The sequence below is a fragment of the Sceloporus occidentalis genome, unplaced genomic scaffold, assembly GCF_023333645.1.
Source record: "Sceloporus occidentalis isolate IW3139 unplaced genomic scaffold, rSceOcc1.0.p SCAF_1, whole genome shotgun sequence".
Classification (NCBI taxonomy): domain Eukaryota; kingdom Metazoa; phylum Chordata; class Lepidosauria; order Squamata; family Phrynosomatidae; genus Sceloporus; species Sceloporus occidentalis.
In genome coordinates, this window is record NW_028316981.1 from 149811845 (window position 1) to 149831446 (window position 19602).

The 19602-nt window shown below is 41.9% G+C and overlaps 1 protein-coding gene across 17 annotated transcripts in view; it reads left to right on the forward strand.

Moving 5' to 3' along the window:
• The first annotated feature begins 947 nt into the window (after positions 1-947).
• BPTF (bromodomain PHD finger transcription factor) overlaps positions 948-19602 on the forward strand; it is a 114351-nt gene continuing 95696 nt past the window's right edge. For 11 of the 17 annotated variants that reach the window (XM_089540963.1, XM_089476724.1, XM_089476706.1 and 8 more), the window contains exons 1-2: positions 948-1873; positions 17026-17848. In XM_089540963.1, coding sequence (XP_089397089.1) covers positions 1177-1873; positions 17026-17848 — 1520 coding nt within the window. In that variant the 5' untranslated portion in view covers positions 948-1176. The remainder of the gene's footprint in view (positions 1874-17025; positions 17849-19602) is intronic. The other 6 variants (XM_089476760.1, XM_089476784.1, XM_089476798.1 and 3 more) reach the window with 1 other exon arrangement.

Below are 19602 nucleotides of genomic sequence, written 5' to 3' on the forward strand. Positions count from 1 at the left end.
TTCAGAAAGGGGGGGCATGGTTTTACCCATTTTTACCCATTTAACCCACGTCAAAAAGACAGTGGTAAAACGGGGTGGGTTTTGGGCTGCATCAATTTCTTTGGAAATAAATCGATTCAGCCCAAGTGGGAACCAGGCGTTTGTCGGAAGAGGGCTCGCAGGGCCTGAGGGGAGACCTGAGGGTGTGCTGCTCTTCCTTTTCTCCTCCTCCTGTGGGAGTCCGGGGAGGGTGCCTTGAGGGGCGGGGGGGGGGGGTGCTGGCGAGGGCCGCGGGGCCAAGTTGAGATGCCAAGAAGCTAGCCATTTTGAAACCAGCTCGACCTTTTCCGCCCTCACAGGGCCACGCCAACGTCCATGGCTTTGTTTCGCTTGTCTCCCCTTTCCTCACCCCTGGGCGCTACAATGCCCGCTGAGGAGGAGACAGAGGGCACCGTGTTGTGTGTGTGTGTGTGTGTCAGTAAATGGGGAGGAAGCCCCTCAGTAACAAGTGTGTGTGTATGTGTCTTTCTTTGACTGGGAGAAGTCCAAAAAACCACACTGCAGAAGCAACCCACTTCGAGACCGCGTCAGCTGCCCCGTCTCAGGGAATTCTGTGAATCGTAGTTTTGTGGACATTGAGCCTTCTGTCAGAGATAGCTGTGGTGCCAGAATAAAACTACATTTCCCATGACTCACTGAGCCAGGGCGGTTAAAGCGGCCTCGAAAAGCGGACTCTTCCTGCAGAGAGAGAGAGAGAGGGGGGGGAGTCTGTGTTTTGGACCTTAACACTGAGGCGCGAGGAGGACGGATGGGGAGAGTTTCTCTGAGGGCCAGACGAGGGCCCTGAGGTAAGAGTACCAAGAACCCTCCTCAGTCCTCGAGCGCCCCCTGCCGCCTGCTCCTCCTCCTCCTCCTCCGCCGAGGCGTGTGTCACGTGACCCTGGCCAAGGCCTGCCCAGTCAGAGCGGAGCGATCCGACCGAGGCAGAGAGACGAAGAAACAAAATGGCGGCCGGCGGCGATCCGGAGCGGGGCGCCGGCGATTCGCATTAAGCCCTCGGCCTAGCGCTGAGATCGACGTCCCTTCCCTCCCCCTCCCCTCCCCTCCCCCGGCGCTCTCCGCACTCGAGGCCCGGGGCCCTGCGCCCCCTCCTCTCGCCTTCTTCTCCTCCTTCCCCCGCCCGGCCAGCGCCCAGCGATGCGGGGACGCCGAGGAAGGCCGCCCAAGAACCAGGGAGCGGCGGCGGCGGCGGCGGCGGGGGCTGCTTCTCCCGCCCCTCCAGGCCCCACCGGAGGCCTCAGGTCCCGCTTGAGGGGCAGCAGCCGGGGCAGGTGGGCGGCCTCCTCGGCCCAGGCGGCAGCAGGGCCCAAGCCCCGCGGGGCAGCCCAGGCCCCCTCCAGCCCCAGAGGCAGCGGAGGAGGAGGAGGAGGACGGAGGAAGGCGGGCAGCGGAGGCACCCCTGGCGGGGGAGGCAGCGGCAGGGGCAGGGGCAGGGCAGCAGCAGCAGCAGGAGGAGGGAGCCGGAGCAGCAGCGGCAGCCAAGGCAGGGCTCCTGCTGCCACCGCCGCCGCCTCTTCCTCTTCTTCTTCGCGGCGGAGGAGGAAGAGAAGGAGCAGCAGCAGCAAAGTGGTGTACGACGACCACGAGAGCGAGGAGGAAGAGGAGGAGGAGAGTGTGTTGTCCGAGGAGGAGGAGGAGGAAGGGGACCCCGAGGAGAAGGCCGATTCCGAGGACGATGATAAGGAGGTGCTCATGGAAGAGGAGGAGGAGGAGGAAGAGGAGGAGGAGGCGGCGGTCCGGGGGGACTCCGAGGGCATGGAGGACGAGGACGACGGAGGCAGCTACTGCACCGAGAGCAGCTTCAGGAGCCACAGCACCTACAGCAGCACCCCAGGTACACGGGCAGCAAGGAGGAACAACGACAGCAACAACAATCATGTTCGGATTAGGGTTGGGGAGGGAGGGAATCATAATAGTTATTGTGATTTTGGGGCAGGAAGGGCCTTTCTCTGCATGGGTGGGGGTTGCTAGATCGTATTTTGGGGAGGGGAGGATGAAGATGGAACATTAGGTGTTGTTGTTGTTATCTTGGGGGGAGGAAGTATCTCTCTCTGGGAGCCCAAGGAAGAGGGAGGAGGGCACCCCACTCGATGGGCACCTTGCATGTCTGGTGGGATTATTGTTTTTATATTTTGGGGAGGAAGAGTCTCTCTCTCTCTCTCTCTCTCTCTGGGTGCTCCACTGGATGGGGCAGATGGGAGATTATTGTTATTGTTGTTTTGGGGTGGGCAGGGAAGTACAGTATCTTCCTTTGGGTGCCCAAGAAGGAGGAAGAGAAGTGCCCACATGATGGGCAGATGGGCACCTTGCATGGGGTGGTGGTGGCTGGGGGATTATTATTATTATTATTATTACTATTATTTGTAGAGGCAAGTATCTCCGGGTGACCAAAGGAGGGGGGAGAGGGGTGCCTCACTCGATGGGCACCTTGCCAGGGGAAAGGGTTGGGGGGCAGGTGAGGGGATTATTAATATTATTTTCTGGCGAGGGAAGTATCTCCCTCTGGGTGCCAGAAGAAGAGGGGCACCCCACTGAATGGGCAGATGGGCACCTTGCCTGGGGAAAAGGTTGCAGGACAGGTATGGGGATTATTATTACTATTTTCTGGAGAAGGGAGTATCTCTCTGGGTGCCCAAGGAAGAGGGAATTGGGTGCCCCACTTGCACATGAGGTGGGTACGGTTGGGGGGTTATAATTTTTATGTTTTGGGAGGGGATGCAGTATCTCTCTCCAGGTGCCTCACTTGATGAGTAAATGGCACCTTGCACGGGGAGGGGGAGGTTTGGAAGGACTTTTGGAGGGGTGAAAGCAGGGATGCATTTCCAGATGTACCAGGAAAGGAAGGGAAAGTAAGTGGTGGGGCAGAAGGTGGCCGCCCTCTGCGAAGACACCAACCTCAAGCCAAGGTGAGTGGGTAGGTTGAAGGAAGGAAGGAAGGAAGGGGCTCCTACCAATTGGGGACAAGGGGGTGGTGTCATGAATCTCTTGCTGGGTTTCAAAAATAAAAAAAAAAGCAATTTTAAAAATCAGCTGGAGTACTACAGGGAGGGGGGAGACAGATGAGGAAGATGCCTGTAGCATCCTTTGCAAAAAGAAGGGAAGGAGGTGCTTGCAAGATGCCTGTGACTCCAGTGGAACAAAAAGTCTTTTGATCAGATATCTGACTGTGGAAATGGAGGTTTATTGGTGGGAAGATGAAAAGCAAGTGCATTTAGAATGGAAATGGGATTGATAAGTGGTAATGGAAAGTACTTTTGGTTTAATTAAATGGCAGTAAGTGACCCTCCAGAAAGCTGCTTTGGGTCACTTTGGAGGCATGCTGTTTAAATGATGCATGCTTCCTAAGAGTCCAAAAGCTGTGCCAAACTGGAGTGTGTCTTTGGTGCAGCTTCTGGCCTCTTAAGATGCACATGTCATTTAAACAGCATACCTCCAAAGTGACCTGAAGCACCTTTATTTTGACCTGTCTGTTTGGGCCCTTTGATTTTTTTTAAAGTGCATCTTTTTATTATGCTTTGATAAGTGGTCAATTTATTTCAGTTTTAACAATTTCTAAGACAGTGTTAACATTCTTGAACTTTATGCATTTGGGGAGTGGGGGCAGTGTGTTCTTAATGGTTGCAAAAACTGAAACTCAACTTTTTTTGACAGTAATATCATACTAAAACCAGTGTGGATCATGCTCTACTTCCTACACTTAGCAGAATGTGTTTTAAATTCAGATATGTTCAGGGAAAATGTTCTTACATAACATGTCTAACTCAGGAGCTGGCAAGAGAGAACATTAGCAAACTATCTTATCTAGTTATATATAGCTTTATAGTTATATATACTTTTAGAAAATAGGTAGGAATGAGGATTGGAACTTACATAGTTCAGGTTGAGATGTTGAAAAGGCAATTCAGTGCTTAACAGTTTGAGGAAAACAAGTTCTATAATGAAATCCTTCACTTTACTGAAGGTACTTAATACAGTAGTTTTATGACCCTTTAGTGGGTATTTTTTGGACCACAGCATCAACATATTTTCCTTTTTAAAATTGAAATTTAATTTAAATTGAGATTTAGTTTAATATATATTAAGATTTTGAATTTTATAAGGTTCACTGAAGTAGATTTATCAAAATGCATTGTAAAGGCAAGCTTTCCCCTTATATTAAATTACTTTTATTACATGAAAGACTTCAAAGCTTTGTTTAGGTATAACTTTTTAAAATCTATCCTCCTTTTATCCTGTTCACTTTCATTTGGCCATTTGATGGCAAGAAAATTAATATATTAAGAAAATTAATATATATCACTGTTGATGTTTAACTGGATCTAGATATTTGTATTCAGTTTTTATCCAAGAACATCTTAAGTCCATTACACACCTTTTCGAAAGCAGGTGTCTCTGGTTGTTGATATTATATTTTTTAGCATAAATACAGTTAGTTTATGAATTGATTTCAGTATTCTAATGTTTAGTGCTTAATCTGATTTGTGTAAAATTGAATAGTGCCATGGTGATATCCTAGCTGTACAGATGATTCCCCCCCTCCCCCAATTCATAAAGCAGTCTTTGTTAGTAAAGACTTACTGGTAGAAAAGATTATGTCACTATGACTCCTTACTGTTAAAACAACCAATTTTGTGTTTTGTTTTGTGACTCCTCCTTGTTTCCAGCAATTGGTAGCAAATTTTCATTATTTTTCCAGTTGACCACTGGTGGTGATGAATCAGACTAAGTAGTTATTTATATTTTTGTTCTCTTCAAAGGCTTTGGGGTCTCCCATGCCTCCATTCTCTTTCTGAGGTGACTACACTGTGAATCCATTGGTAGTGATGTACAGGGTGGCATATATTTGCTGCCACCTGTTGACCTGTTTCATGTACAGACTTACACTGGTAGCTTGGAATATGTATCAGATTATATTCTTGAAAGTGTTGAAGATGTTAACTGAAAATAATTCTCACTTTGAATGGTAACTAGTAATTCAGAGTGGAGGGCTTGTGCAGTCTTTTGTTTGATAAAGCGCACATCGTTTTAGTAAGCACTGCAAAATGTAGCATTTTCTGTAACTGGCTAAACATAGTATGTCCAGTAGTCTTGCACGCTCCCTTCTCTCCATGCGAGTTTTCCCTCATTCAGCTACTTGGAGTTGAATATGTGAAGTATTAAGATTGGGTATTAAGACCTTATAATCATGGTTAGAAACAGTTTTGCAAACAGTTGTTCAAGCAAACCATGGTTAGTGAAAATGGTGGTTTGCCAAGAAGCAGATTCATGAGATGAGAGAAGGCGTGTGTGAGCCTGAGGAATGCTCCCTATTTCCTAACACTGGTTTAGAAATTTGGGCAATTGTTTTTGAAAATGCAAGAGAACAATTGCTTATTCTCTGAAGGTAATTAGTTACTAGCAAACTTCTATACATATAGAAAAATTGCAGTTTAGCCAGAACATTAATGTTACATGATTAGTATCTTTTACTTTCAGAAACTTGTTATGGATCGTTTGGGACAAATGAACAAGGATGGAAGGATTTAATAAAATTTAGAGCATATGAGAGACCTTTGTGTATCCAGATGGATGCATATCAGTATTGGACTGGATCAAAACACAAAGTGTGGGACCAGACTATACTTGCATACTCACTCATTTGAAGAAACACGTGTATATGTTTGTTTACACACATGTTATTTTATACACACAAATGCAGAGAGAGTTTGCTCTGTTTCTTTGCTGAAAAAGGGAGCCTCCCTCCTTTCATCGCATAGCACTGGGCAGTGTAAGGTGCCTGTGGAGAGAGAGAGAGACTCTTTCTTCCTGTGGAGCCTGCTTTGCTTCTCTGCTAGATACCTAGAAAGGGGCTTCCTGTCTCAGTGTGCAGCCTGTTCTTCCTTCCTCCCAGGGCATATCACTCTGAGAGACAGGAAAGTGCTGACTAGGAGCAGAAATGTAGATATACAGTTGTGGAAAGCAGTAACCACAGTATCTTTAGGTACAACGCTTCATGTGCACTGCAGGCTTCTATGGAATCTTATCACAGGTATTATTATTATTATTATTATTATTATTATTATCATCACCATCCATTTTCTGTGGGCTTTTGAGGTCCAAACTGGAATGGAATTCTAGAGAAGGGGTATGATTTGTGTGAACTGTAGGCTGTATGTAGCCCTCGAGGGAAACCCTCTGATTCCCCACTCCCCTCTAATAGTTTTCAGCAATACCCCTAGCCCATTTTTCAGTTTGAAAAACCCTACTCCATGAGGCCAGATTTTATCTTATACTGTTGTTTTGGAGATCCCCATCCAAAAGAAGTGGGGGAAAACAAATACTTCCCAAGAGGGACTGGTAGTAATAGAACATCACTTCAGATCACTCAAAATGGTAGCCACAGTAGCAAGCCTTATGTGCCTTAGAGGAACCAAAAGTAACCCTCTGAGCCCTGAAGTGTCCCTCAGCCTGCTTTAAAGTCTCCTTCACAGTGGTACAAAAATTCATTGTAATTCTGTAAAATTAGTAGTCTTGCCAGGGTATAAAAAGGTTATTGCCCCTATTAGGTTCAGGAGTAGAGATCAGTGTGACTGTTGCTGGCACTTTATCCAGAGTGATGTGTTTACAGTTGTCAGTAGCTTGATAAAATAAATGGATATGTTGTGCTGACTGACTGAAACTTAACTCTGACTGGAAAGTTCCACCCACAATGTCATGTGCAGCCACCATATCACAAAGAAATGGTAGCATTTCAGCCAGAAACAATCAGGCTATGCCTTCCAGTGCTTGATTAACTTTGCATATGTTGCATGGCAGTTATACACAACAATATGGCTGGAGCTAAGGGCAGGGCTACAGTTCAGTCTGAGCTATACATTTTCTCAGGTCCTCTTCTGAGATCTAGTGAACCTCTTCTATAATCAATCTCCCTTATGAACACGCAAAAGCACTACACAGTTCACAAGCTTGATAGATTTTCTTCCACAGATTTAAGCAGCTACATAGATGCTGTCACATAACGTCAGTGCTACTGTAAATACTTCTACTCCCATTTACTCTTCTATCCTACCTCTTGAATACCCATAGCCAGTTGTTTCCATAAATGTCCAGCTGTTTGCTCTGTGATCCTTCAATGTTGACATGTGGAACATTTAAAGAAAATATGCTTTAGAAATTGTAACCCCCCCCCCCCCCAAGTCAACAGACAAAAAAATCACCAATTAAAGTACAGTCAGCTCTTCATATTCATGGGGGTTCCATTCTGGAACCCATCCACCCCCCCCCCCACAGATGCCAAAAAACATGGGATCTCAAGTCCTTTGGTTTTTAATGGCAGGGTGTATATGTCCGTGATGCCATGTACATGTGCGACCATTAGGGACATTGGAGTGGGACCATCCGCAGAAGGCAAGTGGGCAGACTGTATAACAATACAAAGCAGTGGCAGCAGCATGAATGGCTCTTTCTTTTAAAATGGCAGGATGTCAACAATTAGCTCAGCAAAATATGAGAGTCATTGATAGCCCAAAGGTTCCATAACCAGAAATACAATAAAATAAAATAGTAAAACATTGATGAAAAATAAAATATTTAAAAACTGTAGGGGCAACTGACAATGTTAGTCATCAGGAAGATACCTGGTCACACAAATAAGTCTTCAACTGAGAGTTGAAATGCTTCTGCATTGAGAGCCTTCCTAGTCACCATACGGAGATCATTCCACAAGGTGGGTGCTACAACATAGAACACTCATCCATACCATTTTGATAGTGGTCTGTGATAAAGCACAAAAGAACAATTCAACTTACTGGTACCTTTTTTATTTTGTAGCATGTTTTCATATACAGTGTATCACATCATGTGCTTTTAAGTAGAGATGATATATATCTCACAAAATTTGCAGGACAGTCTTAAAATTCAAAGTCCATGTTGAATTTTCAGGGGACGCAGAGAAAAGCTGGGTAAGATCCTGGGAATAGAAATGCTGAAGGAGAGTTCATAAAGAATAGGAGAATGTGAATAAAGAACGGGCAAAGGTGCAATTTATTTTTTCCAGTGAGAAGAAAAATAAAGAGATCTATAAAGACCAAATGCACAGGAAGCTTGATTAAATGAATTTGAGGAAGTGGTAGTGGCTGACAAAAGAGCAGTATACTTAATTACTGTTCTGCTTCGGTCTTCTTCCACCAGCCAAGTTGTGTTCAGTGTGGAAACAAACAAGATGAACTGTGTAAGGAGGTACTTATTGGCCAAGTTAGGTAAAAGATAGTTAAATGACACTTTGCTTTAAATGAGTTTGAGGGGGGATACATACTGGCAGAAAGGGGTGGCAGGACGCCTCCCCTTTCTGCTCCGGATGGAGGCTGCAGCAGACAAATGGTACGGCTTCTGGGAGGCCTAAAAAGAACCTGCCATTGATATGCTCATGTGTGATCATAACATCTGGGTGGGGCTGGGGCACACGTGGCGCATGTGGACGCCCAGCCCTACCTAACCCTAATTTTGGCCCCAGGCCGGTGCAAACCACCAAGCCTTAGCCTTCAAGGCCAGAGAAGTTACATTGCAGAGTTCTCAAGGCACCAACTAATAACATTTTAGATCTGCAGATTGATAATGAGGATTGTTGAAGAATATATGAGATACCTGAGGAGGGAAGCTAATTTTTTTATTTAGCATCAAAAAAGAGGGGGGGGGGAGGTTGATTTGGGAGATTACAGGCAAATTAGCTTGGTTTTAGAATGAGAACAGGTGATGAAGTTGTCAATGTGTGAACCTCTAGGAAGGAATACATGAATTACCTGGAACAAACACAGATAAGTTATACCAAACTAATTTTACCTTTAAAAAAAAGAATTATGAATTTGGTAGATTTGGGGTATATTGTTGACATAGTATATCTTGATTTCAGTAGCGCATTCATCATGCTTTGCTACCCTACACACAAAGTGTCAAAGTGCAAGTTGTATGATACTGTTAGATGGATTGGCAATTTATAGAACAGCAGTGAGGGTTCATTAATGGATTTGTATCAATCAGAGAAAGCCATGAGTTGGAGTGTCGTGGGGCTCCATCTTTGGTCTGCTGCTGGTCAACATTTTTACAAATGAGAGATTACAGGTATGCATGTCAAATGTGTGCATAGTAATGAAGCTGAGAAGGATAGCTTAACACTGTAAAAGACAGAATCAAACCCACAGTGCTATTGGCAGGGTAGACTGAAAATCAACAGGATGAAATTCAGTAAAAAATTCAGTGTAATTCTGTATTTACAAACATAAAATGGAAGGGACCTGGCTAGGGTGTTCATAAGGATCTTACTTGATCACAAGTGGCAGGTAATCAAGCAGTATGATGAGGTTTTTATGCAAGTGAAAGTAATTTTAGATTGATGGAAGCATACTGCTAATCCCCTAGACCATCTCCTTAGAAGGATGATACAAGAAAATTGCAAAGATTACTTCCTCCTTTCTTCAGAGGCAGAATCCCATAGGCAGAACTCCACTGAATTCAAACCATTACAAATGGAAAAGTAGACAAATAGGCATTTAAGGCATTTTGACCATAATATTGTTAAAGTACTTTCACACTCCTACCAATAGGCAGAGTAAGGAGATATTCATCATGAAAGGACAGAAAATTAATCATCTTTATTATCATTGTATTATTATTATTATTATTATTATTATTATTATTATTATTATGTTCTAGAAGGGTTTCTTCCTGGCGTTTCACCAGCATCTGTGGCTGGCATCTTTAGAGAGTGCTTACCTGGAAAGGACTTGGGTATAATAAAATTATTAATGAAAAAGATGGCTTGGGCCCCTTGAATCTTAATTTCTCATCTGGGGTTCCATTTGCTGATCTGCGTTAGGGAATAAATTGTTGTAAGGTAGCCTTATACAATACTTCTGTGAAGTACTCCAAAAACAACCTTTGGGTATTTTCATGATATGAACAGAAATGATAGTAAACCCAGACATTTCTTAATCTTGATTAGGTAAGTGAAAAATACATGCTGCTAATGGTTGTTCTCCCCCACCTGCATTTTTATTTAGATGTGCTGTGTTCATTACAGAACTTTAAAAATATATGTTGCCTCCTACATCTTCAAACATCATCTTCATGTTAGGGACCTTGACAATACCATTATTCTGCATTGATTTATGGAATTCAATTAAGGATTGAAAATAAAATTGCAGGGTTGTTTTAAGATGGAATTTATTGTTAATATGGGCTAGAATACCCTTTGTTACACAGAGGCCCTCTAGCAAAGGCAGGTATTAGAGCTGAACATGCTGTGCCTGTCCCATCTGAGTGACTCCTGGGATTCCTAGGCATGCCTTCTTCTGTGATTCACCACTACAACCCCTTAAGAAAGCATCTACCCCTTCCAAGTCTATGAGGGGTGGCTTGGTCCATCAGACAACCCAATACTTTCAAACTATGGTGACTGCAAATTTACAGACTGCTTAGGGAAGTCAGCCACTGAATGGCTGAAGATGCACCTTTCATACATGTCCATCTGACAAATTAACATTTGTTAATGTAATAAAAACACCAGTTGCCAATCCCAAGGGTCTCCTTAGGATGTATGCCAAGTTTAAAATTAACCAGGGAACTATTAACAACAGTTTGACAAATTGATTTAAATTAGATAGTAACTAGAGGAAATAAAGGTGGCAAGTAAAAATGGGAAGCACCCTGAGATTGATAGTTTAGAGGATAATTTTATGAAATATTCTGATGTCCCCATACTATGGCTAGAATCCTGTTGATGACATAGGGTGGAGGAGGGATCCTGGGTATAATTCAGCTCCTGATTTGTGGCCAGGAAAAGGGAAGCGTTGTTGCCCTCCTAGATCTTCTGTGTATTCACTGGCTGCAAAACTGCAATTGAATGTTGGATGAGATCCAGGATAACAAAATTATTCTCTGAAAACAACTAAAAATTTAGAGTCACTGAAGTAAAATATTGGTCCTTTCCACATAACTTCTTTGCCCCCTTTGGACACATGCTCGATCCTCAAAACCACATAGCTATTAATGTGATAGAGAAATAAATAGTTCACACAAGAAATCTAATAGTTGAAGCAAACCTGCCTCAGCTGATAGGATATATACCACATCAGCCATAGGTACCAAAGGTTCCAATACAAAGTCTTGACTGCAAATTGATCCATTAAAGTAAGCAAATCAGATCATTAAATGCAGTCGGTCCTTCCCTTACATGGTGGATCTGTTCTGGATCCCCCCCCCCCACATAAGGGGAATTTCATGTATGTTTGTGCCCCATTGAAAACAATGGGGCATATGCTTGCGGCAATGTACAGCGTCTGCACCATGGGCGCATGCACCATATATTTTACTGTCACGCAGCTTCAACATGAACTTGAACTCACATATAGTGCGCCAGCATACAACGCGAGCACAATGTATATGGTGGGCCCTTGGTATCTGCTGCGGTTTGGTTCAAGGACCCCCATGGATAACAAAAACTATGGATACTCAAGTCTCATTATAGACAATTGTGTGGTTCATAAAAACTATATCAGTGACATCAGTTTCAACAGTGAAAAAGCACATCTGAAGCTTACACATAGATAGCACTTGACCCCAGATAAGCTACATGACAAAAACAAAAATCTGTTTTGCTTTTGTTGGAAGGTCTGCATTGTGAGGGGATTTCTGATCCATATGTATTGGAATGGATTCCCTGTTCAAACTTTTTGGAGGTCCATGTTAGCAGTTCCTCCAAATATGTCTCATCACTTTGTACAATTAAGCCATTTAGAAGCACTGAGGAAATTCATAAAGCATTTTCTTCATAAAGATCTTAGGCAATTTCTAATGGTAGCAGTTAGACAAGATTTCCAGGCACCAGAAAATAACTACAGGAGACACCAGAGATGAATGACAATTAAGAGAGTGGGAAATAGTATCATCAAAGAAACTGATGTTAAAATGTAGTCGGCCCTCCACATTTGTGGTTTTGACTTTTGCGGATTTGATTATTCACAGATTATTTGTTGCCACCTCTGCTGTTATCATATGGCATTTCTAATAGGGACTGGAAGGCTTATGAAACTAAGAGGCTGCGAATGAGGTTTGTAAGCTGGCCACTTCTGCCTTGTGAAGGAACCCCACCTCCTTGAAGGCATCCATGGTGGATTGAATCTGCAGATCACACTTTTGTTAAATATGATTTGGGAGGGCCTAGAATTATTTGTGGTTTTTCCACTTTTGCAGGGTTCCTGTGCCCCTAACCTCTGAATGTGGAGGGCTGTGTAGATTGACCAGAAGAATAACAGAAAATGATCTATTTATAGATATTTGTTTTCCCTTTCATATGTATTCATGCACGTGCACACTGTGATCCCTGATTCTTTTTGTAGGGATGTTAATCAGTTGCAAAGAAATAAGGAGATGAGGAAACATGAGTTACTGAATGGCAACAAGTTCCTGCAGACAGTTGAATAAAAGGATACATCTGTGTATTTTGCTATTTCTTTTTAGTGTATGCTCATTCCTCCACATTCGCTGGGGTTAGGGGCACAGAATCCCTGTGAATGTGAAAAAACCTGCAAATAACAAAAACATTATGCTGTTACCTGAGAGAACACCTCTCTAGGAATCTCTAGGTCCTCCTGTGCAACTCTTTGGTCAACACCTGCCAGACATTCACTATAGAATTGTGCTGGAGGAGATGTAAATGCCTAGTGCAGTGTTCTCTCTAGGAATCTCTTAAGTCCTTCAATGTGACTTTTGGTTAAAAATGACCATAGAGTTGTGCTGGAGGTCCTAGATATTCCTAGAGAGAACATATTAATAAAATCCATGAATAATCAAATCTGCAAAAGTCAAACCTGAAAATGTGGAGGGGCAGCTATATTTAGACGTGATAGTTATTGTTCTTTCTTTTGCTATTTATATTTTGTAATACTGTTGTTTTAATTAATTAAAATTAATTGGTTAAAAATCAATTAATAGATGCAAACTCCTACAGTTCATTTAGTCTTCAAGAAAAGTTAAAATGTCTTAAGTTTTATAGCCTTCATTCTATGCATCTGACATCACATTATTATTTAATATTTAAAATATTTAAAAGTTATTTAGCATGTGATATTTGTTCTAAGATATTTTTCACACGTGTGAAATATAAATTGAAACATTAGAGAGAGATGCTTCATTCTTCTTGGGATTATAGAAAGCTTGGTATGTTATTGCATAGGCGGGTGAGCGGTTTAATTAAATACAACCACATGTTAGATAGTCAGCATGGCGTAGTGGTTTGAGTGTTAGACTATGACTCTGGAGAACAGGGTTCGAATGCCACTCAGCCGTAAAGTTCATTGGGTGACCTTGGGCAAATTACACTCTTGCAACCTCAGAGGATGGCAGTTGCAAGCACCCACTGAAGAAACTTGCCAAGAAAACCTGGTGATAGGTCCAGAACAGATCACTACGAATTGGGAGGGACAACTGTACTTGAATTCAGTTTTCATAGATGTTTTGGATGTTAACTCCAACTGATGTTTTCTTTATGTTGAAATGCTGTTGCTATAATACTTGAAAGAATATTTTTGTAGGTAAGATTCTAAGGTTTGGGTGTACATGTAGTTTGAATATCTTTACTGGTGTGTGTTTTCTTTTGGATGTTCCAGCAACAATGTAGAACAATTGAAAGAAGATATAATATACAGTACACTTATTCGTGTTTAGGTGGCTATAACATTGTCTATCCCAACTTAGTTTTCTCCAGATGTTTTGGGTGACAGTTCATGTCTGTTACAGGAGGGATGGGACTTGAGTAGTCCTCAGAACACATGCAGCCCACATAGTCTTTCTGTGCAGTCCCCAGACACACACACACAGACACACACACAATGCTGGAAGAAAGTTTTGCCCCAAATAGAGAAGTGTGCCCCTAGGAGGACTTGCTTCTCAATTTAAATTATGGCTCGAAACAGACAGTCCAAATACAGCAGTTTCCAGGTGTTAAGGCAGCCTGATGTTGCTGGCAAAAGGAGCAGATTAAATCTGCTCCTGCCAAAAGTCTGTTCAGGATCACGGTGGCGGCCCACTTTGGGATTGGGCTATTTGGTCGCCAAGGTCCTGGGTCATTGGGGGCTGCTCTGAGTCGCCCATCTCCTTTGCCGCAGTGTATGGAGGCCAACACCTCAATTAGGTCATGTTTGCAAAACAGTTTTAAAAAGGTGGGTGTAACCCACAAACGTCTGGTGCATGGAGAAAACCATCAGCACTGGAATATTCCCAGTCGCAGCCTCCATGTCCACAATTGCCCATTCCTGATTTACACTAAAGCAGTGATGGTGAACCTTTTAGAAGCCAAGTGCCCAAACTGCAACCCAAGACCCACTTATTTATTGCAAAGTGCCTTGTCCCTCTGGCTTTCCAGTAACAAACTGGCAAACTCTGTGCTGGGGCAACGGCACATCTACCCACAGAGAAGGCTCTGAGTGCAACCTTTGGCTCGTGTGCCATAGGTTCGCCATCACTGCACTAGGGAATATACTGCTCACTGTCTACTTTGCTGCTTCTGAGTTTGGTGCTTCTGAGTTCATTGCCTCAGACCACAAGCAAGATAGCTTGCTGTCTGAGGTGGAGGACTGACATTCCCCTCTGCCCATGTGCAGTTATATTGGCCTGTTACAGACAGCCAAAATAAAGCTGCTTCGAGTCACAGTGGAAGTATGGTGTTTCAATGATGCAAGCGTCCTAAGAGTCCAGAAGTCGCACCAAAGCCACGCTCCAGCCCTAAGGACTGGAGCGTGGCTTTGGTGAGGCTTCTGGACTCTTAGGATGCATGCATCATTGAAACACCATACCTCCACTGTGACTCAAAGCAGCTTTATTTTGGCTGTCTGTAACAGGCCATTGTTAAATTGTTATATATTGTTTCTTCCTTTCCTGGAATTTTGCCAGGAACTGGCAGCCAATGGGTCATGGCCTGGCACTAGTCAGAGGAGCAATACATTGAGTAACTGATTTAGTTGGTTTAGTTGGAAGTTTATGCAGACTTTGATATTTGAGAATTACAAAATGGTCATGTATTTATTGAAGAGAGGTCAATTTCAGGTTTTGTTACAGAATACAAGTTGCTGAACAAGCAAGCAAATTTTGTTTTGATTATTGGTTTGTGATATTTTTGTGCTTAAGTCTTTTTTTGATTATTGGCTAACAGAGAGATCGCTCTTTGAAGTGACAAAAGGTAGTGTTCTCACTTCAAAGCGCAAGTTGTCTCTTATGCTTTGGAAACTGAGAACAGTTGCAAGCCCAACCTGCATGTCAAGAGTGATGCTGTATACTTGGCTATTAATGAGGAGCCCTGAAAATAGTTATTTGATTCCTGAATTCCCAATTTTTTTTATACAGTGAGCCTGCTATAGCTATGGATTTTTCTATCCACAAATTTCAGCATCAGCGATTTGAAAATATTTTTAAAATATATATAAATTCCAAGAAGTAAATCTTGATGTTGCTATTTTATATAAGGGACACCATTTTACTATGCCATTATATTAAAGGGGACTTGAGCATCCATGCATTTTGTTTCCATGGAGGAGCCTGGAGCCAAAACCCAGCAGATATCAAGGGTCCACTGTATTCTCATTGGCAGCAGAGAGTAAATATTCTGCCTCAATAAAGACTATCAATTAATTTTCATATGAGATGGGGATTGTGACATGTTGGGCAGTGGAGGCTGTGGCTTTTAAAAAGTTTCTAAATAGTAAGTCCTGTTGAACCCAGTGGCGATTCCTTTTGAATAAGCATGTACAAGAATGCAGCGTAAGCCTATTTTACCCAGTGGTTAAGTATTTGGACACAATTCAGAGGATGAAAAGGATTTGTCATTGTTAGCTATGTATAGTTAAGGCACTTTCTCTCTTCTCACTCCACAGCTAGAATGGAAAGTCTGAATGCAGAATGATTGTTAATTGGTGTTTCTGGTTTTTGAAATCCAAAATAATGATTATTGGCTCTGTGCCTGTATGTGGGAAACATCACACAATTTTGCTACAATGTGAAACAACAAATGTATAGTTGGGAGGGGGGACTTTTTACAAATACCATGTATTTGTTCTTGTAGATAAGTATCCTAAACTGTGACAGAAATAGTTGTAGAAATAAGTACATTGTGCACATCCCTAATATGAATGCGTTACTTTGTAGTTTGTAAGGTTTTGGCACCCTCACTTCTTTCAGTTCTGTAAGCCTCTCCATTAAAGCATACAGTCATTTCATACTTCAGCTGTATTCCTGAGTTTGAAATTATTATTGATTTTATTAGTTTTAAAAACATAAGATTGTTTGATATGAACTGAAAGATCCTTAATTGTAATCTTTAAAGTTTAGAAAATTGACAGCTGAAGTACTTGGATGGCCCAGGTTTCTGCAGTTAGTAGAAATGTTTTTGCACACTTTAAACAACTTTGCCTGATCCTTGCCTTAGGTCCAAAATACACTGCAGAAATAATCCAGTTTCAGACTGCTTTAACTGCCCTGGCTCAATGCTAAGGAATTCTGGGAACTAGTTTTGTGAGATATTTAGCCTTCTCTGTCAGAGAACTCTGGTGCCACAATAAACTACTGTACATTCTCCAGGATTCCTAAGCACTGAGCCAAGGCAGTTAAAGCAATCTCATATTGGATTATTTCTGCATTGTGAATTGGAGCTCAGTTACATGTGCTCTAAGTGGGACTGCCTTTGAGGAGTGTCTTGAAATATCAGTTTTATAAAACAAACTGCAGCCGGAATGTTTTAAATCACTTTTTTACTTTAATTATACGTTTTACGTTATTTTTTTAATGTTTTTCATAATTAGTTTCATGTTAATGTTTATCTTTGATTTGTGTTATCTGCATTATATTTCTTTTAATTTGTAAGCTTGATTCCTAGTTTCGGGATGCAGGGGAGGGTGTTGGTGGTTATAATAATGATAGCTGTACTCTGTTATCAAGTTCTTACTTGTTGGTCTCCATTTATAGGCAGGAGAAGACAAAGAATACATCGTCCACGTTCACCGATCTTGGAAGAAAAAGACATCCCTTCTCTTGACTTACCTAAATCCTCAGAAGACTTAATGGTGCCTAACGAACATATAATGAATGTTATTGCCATTTATGAGGTACTGCGGAACTTTGGCTCTGTCCTGCGCTTGTCTCCTTTTCGTTTTGAGGATTTCTGTGCTGCTCTAGTAAGCCAGGAGCAGTGTACACTTATGGCAGAGATGCACATAGTGCTTTTAAAAGCTGTTTTACGTGAAGAAGACACCTCAAATACTACCTTTGGTCCTGCTGATCTCAAAGATAGTGTTAATTCAACGTTGTATTTCATAGATGGGATGACGTGGCCTGAGGTTCTGCGGGTGTACTGTGAGAGTGATAAGGAATATCATCATGTTCTTCCTTTTCAAGAGGCAGAGGAATACCCTTATGGACCAGTTGAGAATAAAATTAAAGTTCTGCAATTTTTAGTGGATCAGTTTCTTACAACAAACATTGCACGTGAGGAATTACTGTCAGAAGGTGTGATACAATATGATGACCATTGTAGAGTTTGTCACAAACTGGGGGACTTGCTTTGCTGTGAAACTTGCTCAGCTGTGTATCACTTGGAGTGTGTAAAACCACCTCTTGAAGAGGTACCGGAGGATGAATGGCAGTGTGAAGTTTGTGTAGCACATCAGGTGCCTGGTGTTACGGACTGTATTGCTGAAATCCAAAAAAACAAACCATACATTAGACATGAACCTATTGGATATGACAGAAACAGGAGGAAATATTGGTTCCTGAACAGGAGGATTGTTATGTAAGTAAACATTCTGAATACATTCACATATTGACACATGTCTTTTAAGCCTGCTTTTCATCAGCATTTTAATTTTACTCTTGGGCCTGAATCAGTTGCTAGTTCCAACTAGAATAGATCCATCAGCAATTAATTAAATTTACTTGAGTTGGGACTGTTGTTTGGATTTAGACGTTGAAGTTTTGTGCTTAGGAAAAGTGGTTTAATGTTCTGTTGTTGTAAGGACAATTTTGTGTTATAGTTCTTGGGGTATGGTTGTCTTTATTGGGGATGGAAATATGTTTTGGATTTTTTTTTAAATTAAGGTATGACATAGCCATATTAATTAATTCTTGTGTTCCCAAAATACTAATTAGCTTCTCCTTGGTAATACTGTTGAGTCCTTAGTATTTTTGTAAAAGCAATCTTTCTTTTTTACCTTGCATGCAGCCCCTGAATTGACGCTGAAGCAGTGGTTTCATATAATTCCAAATACAAGAGGGCTGTTATAGGATAGTGATGCAAAGAGATAGAGCTACACTTTTTTTCTGTCCCTATGGTTACAGAAACTGAAAGTAGCAATGGCATCAGAAAATATTCTGAATGGCCAGAGATGGTTTCCACGTTTTAAAAAGATAATTCTCAACAAGTGTCCAAATGATTTTTTCCTATTCTTCCTTCTAAAAGGTTATTTTTAAGAGCCCTTGTTAGAAACAGAAACAAATGCAACTGCAGTGAAATTACCAGGTAAATAACTGACTTGTGAATCATGGCTTTTCCCACAGTTTCTCAGGTGCTCATAAAACAGCCATTTGAATCACAAGTCAGATCTTCCAAGTAACAACCCTGATTGTACTATTTTCTAACTTTATGTATGGTGCAAGGCACCTTGGACGTTGATTACTTCATGTTGCCTTATGATCATTAATATGTTTTTTCTGAGGTGGTAGCAGGAAAAATTTGAAAGATCCTTTTCCAAGTGTGATTTTTTAAAATTGCTTCAGCTGGTGATTTATAGAAGCCCTTTGTGTTCAAATGACAAAGTAGTTCTTGCTCGTGGTATTCCTCACTGCTATAAATTATAATTTTGGAAACAAGGTAACTCAACAAAGTGTTGGATTGAAAGATTCTGTTCTATTGATGTAACACAGTGGTGTCTACCTTGGAAGCTGGGCCTACAATAATGACTAAAACTGGGGGCAGTAGAATTATGCTTTCAAGTTATGCAGTAGTTTTCAAACTAGCAAATTGCTTGTTCCAAAGGATTTCTTTTCCTTTCTGAAGAGTAACAGTATGTGATGAAATAGTATACTGGCATGTGAAAATACTGCTATGTTGCTATTACAATGCCACTAGTAATTGCTATTAAGAGATCAGCATTTCCTTGCAGGAATATCAAAATCAGGATCAAGTGATGCCATCTCAGCACAGCATTACATCTTACAGTACAGTGGCAGAATCCAATGTGTGCACCTTAGCAATAGCAATAGCAAGTACATTTGTATACCATTTATCAGTGCACATAAGCACTCCCTAAGCAGTTTACAATATGTAAGCTAATTACACTTTGGAAGGATGCAAGCCTGAGTCAATCTTGACTCCTTGGCTGGTACTGAGTGCTGTTTGTGAGTGGCTACAGTACAGGCATTTAACCACTGTGCCACCAGGGCTCCTATACTGTGGAATAGTCAAACCAATGCACTCCTGATGCTTTTGGCCATCTCATCACTTCCATCATCTTGGCCAGAGGTAAAAGATGATGGGAGTTGTAGTCC